The following is a 12,095-nucleotide window of genomic DNA, read 5'->3' as shown; positions in this document are numbered from 1 at the left end:
CTTATTTGCATCTTTTTCTAGTAAAATTAACAAACCCTCATATTTAGGTAAACAAATAATTTGGAAACATCAATTAAGTGAGGAACTGTGCTTATTCTGAATAATAATTATTTATTAGCAAATTATTTCTAAGGAGCAGTTTAAATCTCTCTCAATCCCTTTTGTTTGTTTCACCATGAAAAGTGGGGAGTATGTCATTAGCTTTCTGCAACCCAACTTATTCTTTGTATACATAAACACTATGGGTATACGTGGGGATACAATAAGTAGAGTTTTGCATGTTTAGGGATATTTTTATTTACATTATTACATATTAATGTGTGGAATTTAATGTGGTAGTTGTAGCCCAGTTCGGATAAATCCTAGGGGCTAGTAAATGCACTTTGGAGAAAGGAGCATTTCTTCTCTTATATACTCACCCCTCTATCCAGATTATTCTATTCATGGTAACCAATTTCCAGTAGGTCAGCTGAAACCCTTTTACAATTGGTTATCATCATAATCACCATTTATTTATATCTATATTTCCGCAGCACTGTACAGAGAACTCACTCACATTAGTTCCTGCCCCATTGGGGCTTACAGTTTAAATTCCCTAACACACACACACAGACAGACCAGGGTCAATTTGTTAGCAGCCAATTATCCTACCAGTATTTTTTTTGGAGTGTGGGAGGAAACCGGAGCACCCGGAGGAAACCCACACAAACACGGGGAGAACATACAAACTTCTCACAGATAAGGCCATGGTCGGGAATTGAACTCATGACCCCAGTGCTGTGAGGCAGAAGTGCTAACCACTTAGTCACCGTGGTGCCTAAGCACTAATACAAAGTTATGAGTTATTGCATACGGAACTGAACTGTGAAGAGTTATGAGGATAGAACTGAGGGGTTGTATAGAAAACGTCTCTTAAGTTAGCAGAAAATGCAAATCCAGGCCTGAAACTAACACCTTTCTATTTATTGGAACATGGGAATAAAATTGATTAAAAGAAAAAAGTAAGCTTAAAAAAATGTTAGACTCAATTCAGTTTTATTTTCAATTACAGCGCAGATGTCTTCTAAAATTCCAATGGTTGCTGCAGTATGTGGAGGGATTTTCTTGGCTCTGTTGTTATTGGCAGGAGTTATATTAACAAAGCTTTTCAGAACGTAAGTCTTGCTTTTATACTGAAATGTTTAGATTGCTTTGATAGCTACCGATTTCCTACTTAACAAATTATCTTAAACATATATTTATAGTGCAATACTTCTGATATATGATGTCTGACTGTACTGATATCACAATAAGTTATGAGTTGAGACATTAGATGATATTAGCACTACATCTGAGAACAGGTAAATGTTAAATATGTGTTTGAAAGATATTTCTTTATCTATATAAATATATATGTTTATTTTAATAAAGTAATATTTATAAAAATATTATATGGCCTGCAGTTTCCTCCTTTTATACTACTACTACTAGTGGATGCAAGTATAGTCACTTTAGGACATTTTTATAGCCTATACAAATGGGGAAACTTCCCAATAATCTTGTTATCATTCCTAAAACATTTTAATGATTAACTTGGTTCAATTGACTTGTGTTCTCGTTCTGTATTCAAACTAATTTCTGTCCCTGAAAACAACATACTATGCCTGTTTCCAACTGTAAAGCAATGTGTTGATCCTTGGGAGGTACAAGCAGTACCCATCCGCAGGTCTCTGTGCCAGTGTGTGACTACTTAAAGTTGATTGAGACCTGGGCTGTACTATTACAACATATCACAGCAGGACTGTGAGTATTTTGATTTAAAGTGGGCAGAATGCCTCTATAGTGCCTAGTCGCCATTAGTGCTCTCTCTGTTTGTTATATGTTTTTCCCTTTGTTTTTATACCACTTTGTATAATAATTATATAATGTTTTTTTGCTTGGTATAATTAAGGCTGTGATTACAACTGTCATTGTTTAATAAATTAGTGTTATAGTTACATTTGGCTATTTGCCTAAGTGTGGTAGAGCCCATGAAACAGTATTCTGGGTATTGTAAGCCAGTCTGAATGGGTCAAAGAGGCTGTGTGTAGACACTATAAGCACTCTATCCCTGGGGACAAATAGAGGTGTACATTCCCTACCCCAAGGTATTGTTACAAGGAGGCTGGAACAAACTTCATAAATTACAGTTTATTATATACCAAGTTGGTAAAGATGATAGTACTCCTAGCTCTCTATAACACAATTAAACCACTGTACTTATTACATCACTGATAACTTTACAATTTGTGACTTTAGACACTAGATGGCAGTAGACCTCTAACAACATGTAAAGGTTAAGTATGAGATTAAAAAGTCCAGTTCCGTCTTTACCGATATAGTTTTAAGGATATTTATGATTTACTATTTTTACTATTGTGCATCTTACAAAAACTGCTTACCTAATCTCATATATTATATATATTCCAGTTCATAAAGTTACATTACTGACATTTTAACATTTTGCCCATTTTATCCAAATATGGAATTATTTTGTGCTATCCATTGAAACAAAAATAAAAAATATTTATGTTTGGTACCAGATACACTGGAAACTAGTGGCAGAATAACTCGAATGCACATATGCACAATATAATAAACCATTGTGTAATGCAAACTTTTTTTCCTGTATACTTTTGGTCAGAGGAAAGATGTTTTGTGTTTGAGACACGATGCAATTTACCAAGAAGTCATAAAATGTGAAGACTTGTGACATTATGGCCTAATTTTATCGTGTAGTGGTATGTTTGGCTCAATATGCAGAAGCCTCTGGTAGGAAATGTTCAACCTAATGTCTTGGTTTGCTCATGGATTCATTCAGATTTCTGTCCTCAGGAGAAAGAGAATACAGAAGGAAGAAAACACAAAAAGCCAGAGTGTAAATTATATAGAGGCCATCTACAGCAATTCAGAAGTAACTTTTAAAGTAAGTAACCCTGTCTACTATTTATTATTCTACTGCTGGTTGATATTTGAATTTTGTCAACTCGGAGATTTAACCAAGTATAGCTTTAGTACGGTAGACATTGGCATTTAATAATCGGTTCAGTCACTGTTGGGTACCAGAGCTCCAGGAGACCAATTCAGACCTCAACACTTCAGTAAACCAGAAGACAATTCTCAGAGAAAGAGGCTCCTTCTCCCACGTCTGTCGCAAGTCATAATATATAATAATACACTTGACAGTAGAGGACAAAATAAACTCCACTCCATGTAAGTGTTCTGCAGGAAATGGCGAGACATAGCTTGTCTCACTGATATTCTCCTTAGAAATTACCCCATTTCTCCTGTCATTCGAAGGAATAGCCTGTACAATTCCCAAAGAAGGACAATCAGTTACATTTTATAAAGGTGCACATTCACTTATTAAAATAACAATCTTTTACTGGTTTGCATTAAAAAAACAGCAGTCAAAAAATAAAGTTTTGTAGTGTACAGTTCGAAATTGTGTAATAAAACCTTTTGTACAGAAGAGTCTACATTTATTTTATATTGATCATTATATATAATTTTACCCTTTTTTATTGTTATAATGCTTTTTACTCAATATTTTCTTAACCTATTGATAGTCAATTTAGTAGTGGCTTACCATTTTTTGTTACTCATTGATATAATTATTTTAATACATACAGTACATTGCATAGTATAAGACAGATAGTAATATTAAAGTCCAACCTATATGTTACCTTCTAGTCCATTTACCAATTACATACCTCTCAACATTTGGGCAGGTGGCATCGGTGCAGGGGGCGTGGCACAACCCCCAGGGACATGCCTAATGCTTTTAAAGCACTAGGCTGTCCTGTCCTCTCCTCCCTTTCCTTCCAAACACTTTCATTACCGTGCACACCAGTGCACATGGCATTACCTTTCTAATTTCCCTCTGATCGAGACAAAGGTGCCCTGATCAGGATGGCGGGACAGAGCACTGAAACCGGGACTGTCCCTCCTAAATCGGGACAGTTGGGAGGTATGTAATTATTCATTTTTTTCAGCATTTTATTTTTATTTATCTTAGTTCCTCTTCTAATTATATATTAGCATCAAATTATTCTATTGGATGTGTGAACATTCACTGACCATCGCAAGTTGGACTAGAAGGCAACATAAGGATGTCCTTAATATTGCTTTCAAATCATTTCTACGGGAGCAGGAAACAGTTTAGAGATCCTCATCATCACCATTTATTTATGTAACGCCACCAATTCTGCAGCACTGTAAAGAGAATATGTATCATTCATATCAATGAGTAGATGAGTAGTGTTAAGTTAGAATTTTGTGCAAATATAATTTTGCAGAAGAAAAGTCTGCTTCGTAGTAGCGCAAACTCCATGTGATACAATCTTCAGGTTCTGCATTTGCTTCAACATTGCGCAGAATAGCATTCTGCACTTTATTTGTAAATTCTGCAATCCACAGAGTTTATAAAGTTGGGTTTCAATGGAGTCCATTGACACTGCTCTGTGGTGTAGTTAAGTCATAATTAGGGAGAAGTCCAGGAGGACCAAAAATGATAAGGTACTTCCAGGCCGTACACCTAAAGCCAAACTGTTCCATAGATATTTGCAATATTCCACACACAAATGTGGGATGAGCCAAATATTCAGCTAAACAGATTTTAAAATGTTGATCATATTTAGTGTGGTATTTGTTCACCTCTTGACCACTTGTTTTATCACAGTCTAGTTACGTACGAATAAAACTATATTTTGAGGGGCTCACAAGTTGATGGGGATGACCAATAATTATCTTTACCTGTACTTCCCTTTAAATGAATGTGATAGTTTATGCTTGGCAATTGGTTAAATTGCCTTCTAATATTGATATCAAGTTAATATGAACATCTAATTGTGTAACATGTTTATATACCATGTAGGGCGTCATCTTACCAAAGCAGACTCCACAGAAAGTTTTAAAATCACCCCGAGAAGATGGATCACTGGGAATGGATTATGAAGATGTGCAATATGTAAACATTGACTTCTCAAACCTAAATCCAAGAATAATTAAAGACGAGCTGGAGATCGAATATGCAGAGATTAAACACACAAAAAATGAAAAGAAGAGACGAATAGGTCAAATAATGAGAATATATGAGAAAACTTTATGAAATGTCAAAAGGAAAAGATACTGAATGAAGAGAGATTGCAGATAAAATAGAGAATTTAGTGGAAAACCTCAAATTTCATACTAGTTCAGTTGTTCTACTAGACAACAGCTCTGTGTAGCAGGAGAGACCCAACACTGTGGCTCTAACTGAAAGCCATAGAGCGACCGTGTGGGATCTTTGGAAAGAGTCAACCAACACCAAAAGGTATTTGGAACAGATCTCAGCAACTTGTGAGCCCCAGAATCCTGCTAAACCGAGCAAATGTTGGTGTCATAGGGTAGAGAGTTAATGCAAAAGGCACAAGTATATGTGTTAACCAACCCATATTTATTCATAAAAATGTAAAAGAATAATTCCACTCAAATCTTGAAATTCGGCTTTGGGTAGGATACCAGAGGTTATACCTCTTCACAAAAGTTTACTTACCTGGTGACTGGTGTCTTGTGTGTGCCTAGTGCCTCTCCTGCTGGGCACGTGCTCCTGGACTCCTGATCTCTTTAGCTTTCAGCATATTGTTGTTCTACAGGTTGTCCACCAACAGAGTGAGCAGAAGGCCGTAGTACAGTGCTGGTGACAGGAAATATGTTGAAGGGACCCATAAAGTTTACAGCATTACATTTAAGTAATCTTTTATAACTAAGTATTTTTTCTGACATTTCACTCAAAATTATATGTTATGCTTTAAGTGTGTAGGAGTATAAAATGTACTGGCAGCAGATCAAGTCTTTGCCTGAGATCAATAGAAAAAATGATTTAAGGTTGCTTGTACAATATTGTATTGTTATAGAAGGGGTTAGTGCTGGTGTACAGACATATGCAGACGATGGAGGACCTATATAATGTAATTAAAATGCTTAATGGTTGATGTTCTTACATAATTTTCAGTCCCTCTCTTTAACTACCTTCTTACCAATCTATTTTTAATAAAAAAGCACAACACAGAGCATGGCAAATAAAGGACTTTATTCATATACAAACATTGTATGGTGGAGGAGAAAATGAGTTTGACTAGGACCAATGCTCCTTGTCACGATCTGCTTCCTGGAGCTCCTGTTTGCCAGGAGCTACGTTGGTCTTTCTGGATATATATATATATATATATATATATAGCCTGCAGTACCACCATGCCACCAAAGGGGCCACTGTGGCGCTTGAACTGTTTCCCTTCCTGATGAGCTAAACTCGTTTTTTCAGCATTATTTAAACCTGCCACTACTTCTTAAAAGACAGCCTCGCCCAGCAGTCTGAGACAGATCATCAGGTCATTCTACCTGATAGGAAGCAATCCTTTGACTCCTGTTCCTGGTTGTACTTACCTGTGTACCTGACTTGTGAATTTGCTGTTCATTCCAGTGCCGCAGACACAGTTCATAATTCATCCAGTTCCTGAGTTATACACCTGTGTGGATCTCTGTGCTTCTGTTCTCTGCAGCTCATTGTTCAGCTTACTTCCACCTTTACCTGCTGTCTGCTCTCAAGTGTTTCAGCAGTATCAGGCTACTCATCTGACCACCTTTCCAGAAGTATCCAACACTGCAACCCGCAGGCAACTCATCTCACCACCTTTCCTGAGGCATCCAACCCTGCAACCGGCAAGCTACGCCTCTCACCACCTCTCCCAGATATATCCAACCCTACAATCTGCAGGCTACTCATCTCACCACCTTTCCAGAGGTATCCAACCCTGCAACCGGCAAGCTACGCCTCTCACCACCTCTTCCAGATATATCCAACCCTACAATCTGCTGGCTACTCATCTCACCACCTTTCCAGAGCAATCTAACCCTGAAATCCGCAGGCTACTTATCTCTCCTCCTCTATCAAAGGTAGCCACCCTGCAACCCACGGGCTAATGCATCTCACCATCACTTTACAATATTGCCTATTCCGCTGTTTAGATCTGTGGGTATATTACGGCTTTACCAGTTATTGCATCCTGAACCTGTATTACCTGTGTTTCTAATAAAACCATTTTGTTCACCTACTTTCTCTAAGTGGTCTTACCTTGGGAACCCTGACATCCCTGATGTCACAGTGAGGTCATTTACCCTCTCGATATTAATACATGGGGAACCATTTCACCTGGGCACACCTTTGTCATTAAAAACATCAATAATGAAAAGATGTCTATATCTGCTGCAGTTTTGGAGGCCAGTCAGGCTGTTTCAGACCTAATTGGCTGCAAACTGTATCATGCTTGGGTTGAAAAAAAACACCAGTTCTGATCAACATCTGACTAGGATCTATCAAATGTCGGTCAGGACAGACAGCAAATGCTTTTGGGTATAACATCAGACATATATGTGATCATCATCTTGATATTGGTGTCGTGCAAAATTTGGACAAGGAGCAATCAGAATATTTTTCTGACTGGTCTGGAGTTGTGGTGACCTGATGTTTCATACAGATGTTTGTAATAAATAATCATAAATATAATAATGTAATGCACACATAGTTCACCCACAAATAAAAGTTTGTGCCTGATTCATGTCCGAACGTAACTTAGACAGAAGTTCTGTGTTTAAAAAGAGAATACAACTTATCAGTAATTCTGCCCATTTTCAAATTTAAGGGTATCTCAAGATACTTTTCATTTTGAAACTGGGTGGAAATACGTTCTGCCTACACAGTACTTAGACACACATAACAGAATGCAGTATATGCACATGTGTAAGTACAATAAAACTTCACATAAGAATGCATAAAACTTTTATTTTAAAATAAATTAAAATGACAACTGCTAGAAGTATAATGATAACTTAAAAAAATAAAAAAATAATTATTTTCAAATATATGTATGGCTTCAATCCTGTCGGTTGTCAGGTGTCTTAGCCCCTTGGTGAGGCAGTGTCCTAAGTATTTGACCTTAGTCTGACATGGCTGTAATTTATCCTTTGCCACCTTGTGCCCTGTTTGTGAGAGATGAAGCAACAACAATTTAGTATCATGTAAACATGACATAAAAGAATCAGAGCACAGCAACAAAACGTCCACATATTGAATTAGAACAGACCCATTGCAGGGTTGAAAGGATTGCAAACAGTCATGTAAGGCTTTGGAGAAAATACTGGGGCTGTCAATGAACCCCTGGGGAAGTCTGGTCCATGTGTATTGCAATCCTCTGTAGGAGAATGCAAATAGGTATTGGCAGTCAGGGTGAAGAGGGACTGAGAAGAAAGCAGAACATAGATCAATGACAGTAAAATGACTGGCAGACGGTGGAATCTGCATGAGGATGACAGCTGGATTCGGCACTACGGGGAATTGACTCTCAACAACTTTATTAATTCCCCTTAAGTCATGGACTAATCTATAGCCCCTTCCCCCACTCTTCTTCACAGGGAAAATGGGACTATTTGCTGTGCTCGATGTACGAATTAAAATCCCTTGTTGTAACAGCCTTTCAATAACAGGATATACCCCTAATTCCACCTCCGGTTTTAATGGATACTGTGGGATTTTTGGAGCTATCCTACCACTTTTTAGATTTACCATGACAGGGGCTACGTTTGCCATCAGTCCAGTGTCCTGTCCATCTCTGGTCCATAGGGAACCCGGTATTTCCAGCAACATCCCCTTTACTTGAGATGGACTTTGTTCTATAACAGTAGAGTGTAACATTAACCTTTGAGGGGTGTCTAATATATCCTGTACCTCATGTGCGACTTTTTCTGGTATATCTAAGAACACACCATCTGAAGTAAAGTTTATGACACATCCCATTTTACATAACAAGTCTCTCCGCAGCAAGTTAGTAGGAGCCGCTGCAGCCAAGAGAAACAAATGTTTAGCATGCAGGGGCCCGATAGTAACTTCTGTGGGTTTAGTTATAGGATGATGTAACACTCTTCCCATTACCCCCATAGCTGGAATAGTCTTACTGGTCACCTGTAGATTAAAAGGAGAGGTTATCACAGATCTGGCCGTCCCTGTATCTACAAGAAAACTTTGTTTCCTACCAGCTATGTCAACTATCATTGTTGGTTTGTCACGGGCACTAGGAGTCTTTGCCCAGGATATCACCAGATGTAGTCTTACCAGAGTAGTGTATACACACAGTGGTCCTCTGATAGTAGGGTGACTAGCGGAACAGGAGAATCAGCAGATGGTGAGAGGATGCTAGAGGAAAGTCTATGACTAGCAGCAACTGGTTATGGATTAGACAATATAACCACGAGGATCTTGATGGACGTGAAGACGTGAGGAAAGTCAGTGGTCTGCGTACAGCAAGTTGTACCACTGCTATGGTGAGAAGACTTGTCCAGGTGCAGGTAGGTAGCGGGGAAGTCAGTGGTCTGCGTATAGCAAGTTGTACCACTGCTAGTAAGTGAGGAGTAGTTCAGGTGCGGATGAGTGGAGGCATGCAATGAGTCAATAACGGTATGAAGACACTGAGAGCACAGAGGAACTTGTTCCAAACAGATATACAGCGATTACAGCTAATAGTCAATAACGGTGTGTATACCGCTGCTGAGTAGAGAGGCTTGCACAGAGTGGATATGCGGGATAATAACAGATAGTCAATCACAAGTATGCATATCACTGCTGAGTAGAGAAGCTTGTTCCAAACAGATATGCAGCCTAACAACAAATAGTCTATAGTGGGTATGGATACCGCTGCTGAGTAGAGAGGCTTGTCCTAAGCGGATATGCAAGGTAACAGTTGATAGTCAATAACAAGTAAGCATACTGCTGATGAGTAGGAAAGCTTGTCCACGAGAATATGCAGGTACAGCAGGGACTGTAGTGGGTATGGGAACCACAGGTGAGCAGAGCAGGTAATCAGAAGCCAGCTGAGGTCACGAGCAGGATACAGGAGTCTGTAGCGGGTATGAGAACCGCTGATGAGCAGAGCAGGTAATCCAGAAGCCAGCTGAGGACACGAGTAGGATACAGGAATCAGTAGCGGGTATGGAAACCACAGATGAGTAGCACAGGTAATCAGCAGGAAGCTGAAGACACAAGTAGGACACAGGAGATACCTTCAGAGACTCACAGGGAATGAGACTCAAGATCAGGCAACGAGGTAATGAGCACAGGTGCCTTAAATAGGGAGAGGTGCCTGATCCACCAATGAGATTAAAAGCAAAGGTCATAAGTTCTTGGACGTTGCGCATGCACAGAGCATCAAGATGGCGGACGGCCGCGGCTCAGGACAGGCGCCGGCAGGAAGGCTAGGGAACCACGCACAAGCGCAGAGGCACTCACGGTCAGGTGAGTGACAAACAGACAGTCTCAGAGACATAGCAGGTCAAGGTGACTCCTAGGATATTATGACAGAAGACAAGTGCAATGGGGGAAAGGCAAGTCAAAAACCCCCTTACTGACAAGTAAGTATTATTTACTCTAAGTAAATATTTTTGCTATGTTATGCCTTTAAGAACCTTTAAGTTTTCTGGGATGCTTTGAATGTGAAGACCGAACTTCACCTGCAGTCATCATATTAGTTCAGCTCTATTTCAACATATGTAATTTGTCAGGAACTATATTTTGCAGTCCTTCTATCTCATACAGCATAAAACAAACATTACAAATTAAATAGAACCAGCGCCTGTTTCTTAACAATATAAAAATGGAAATGAGCATTGTTAAGGAATCTACTGTTAACACTGCAAAAATACACCAAGTCCGCATTCAAAAATGTAGAAATGTATTATAAACACATAAATAGCAAATATATAACTTGAAAATTTGTGACAAATCACTAAAATACCAAAGAATTTACCTGCAGTGTACTGTACACTGGTAATATAATCTAAAGCAACTGCTGATGAGATCACAATGTTCTTCAAAAAAGAATTGCAACATTAAATTGAAAACTTAGTTGTATCGAATATACATGTTGATACACTCACAATATATAAATAACACAAAGGTATTATACTGTTGCTATAACCACAGAATCAACTTTGTTACAATATATAAAGTATATATAGGATTGTTTCAGCGCTGTTGGCTGTAATCACATAGGTAAATATGCATAAAGACTAATCTTGTCTTCTTAACAACATATATAAGTGATAATAAGATTAGAAAAATACTTAAATTTGGAGGTAGATGTATGGGTCACTTCATTCAGATCTTTCCTGGTAACAGCATGTTGGGGGGGGGGGGAGGGGGGGATTGGCTTACCTCCTGTCTGCTATGTCCAAGGTTATAAGCATAGTTTTGCAAATAATGAATTACTCCTACAAAACAGGTGCATCTAATCTGTCTTTAAGCTATAACAGAACAAAATGGCTATAAGGCAACAAGATGGCGTCAGCTTAGCAAAATCACATTTCTCAAACCCTTACTCAAAAGTGTTTTTTGGGGAGAAGTAAGTTCCTTATCTGACAAATAAAAGATCCCTCTGATTATTGATTAATTCGCATTTCTCTTATGGGACTATTTTCATCCTTTAGTTCTACTCCTGTGTCCCTCTGTCTTTTTGGTGGTGGAACAGTTGGGATCCACTATATTCTTCTTTTGATACCAGCATTTCTTTAAAAAAGACTGATTGATATCAGAATTCCTCTCTATCCAGATTTGCTGATCATTGTTTTCCCTATATAATTCTCCCGGATTTTTGAACTTACTACTACTGGACGATCACCTGATCTCTCATTTTGTTTATTTAAACCTGACACTCTGCAGCTTTCTTTACTATAGTCAGGTGACCCTACTCTTTCCCTTGCTTTATTATACAAATTAACAGAATGATTCTTGACCGAAAATTGTTCGTTTTTAGAATGATTTCTATTAGGAAGGAAATCCCTCCTTGAGACTGTTATGTGTGAACAGTTATGATACCAAATTTCTTTCAAGGTTTTCCATTCTCTTCTGTTTTTGATGTTCACTGCTCTGGCATACAAATAGAAATAGTGACGACAGGATGAGTGAAGAGTTAAAAGCTTTGGTTTCCTGAAAGTAGTGGAAGAGGATGTGGGAAATAAAACATGTGCACTGTAGTTGTTTACTAGAATTC

General features: G+C 38.4%; 1 protein-coding gene across 1 annotated transcript in view; it reads left to right on the top strand.

The window, feature by feature from the left end:
* LOC142107468 (uncharacterized) overlaps positions 1 to 6,074 on the top strand; it is a 50,982-nt gene extending 44,908 nt beyond the window's left edge. The window contains exons 20-22 of the mRNA XM_075190908.1: positions 1,052 to 1,154; positions 2,854 to 2,944; positions 4,895 to 6,074. Coding sequence (XP_075047009.1) covers positions 1,052 to 1,154; positions 2,854 to 2,944; positions 4,895 to 5,128 — 428 coding nt within the window. The 3' untranslated portion in view covers positions 5,129 to 6,074. The remainder of the gene's footprint in view (positions 1 to 1,051; positions 1,155 to 2,853; positions 2,945 to 4,894) is intronic.
* The last annotated feature ends 6,021 nt before the right edge of the window (positions 6,075 to 12,095 follow it).

The sequence above is a fragment of the Mixophyes fleayi genome, chromosome 11, assembly GCF_038048845.1.
Source record: "Mixophyes fleayi isolate aMixFle1 chromosome 11, aMixFle1.hap1, whole genome shotgun sequence".
Taxonomy (NCBI): Eukaryota; Metazoa; Chordata; class Amphibia; order Anura; family Limnodynastidae; genus Mixophyes; species Mixophyes fleayi.
This window is presented reverse-complemented; position numbering and strand designations above follow the sequence as displayed.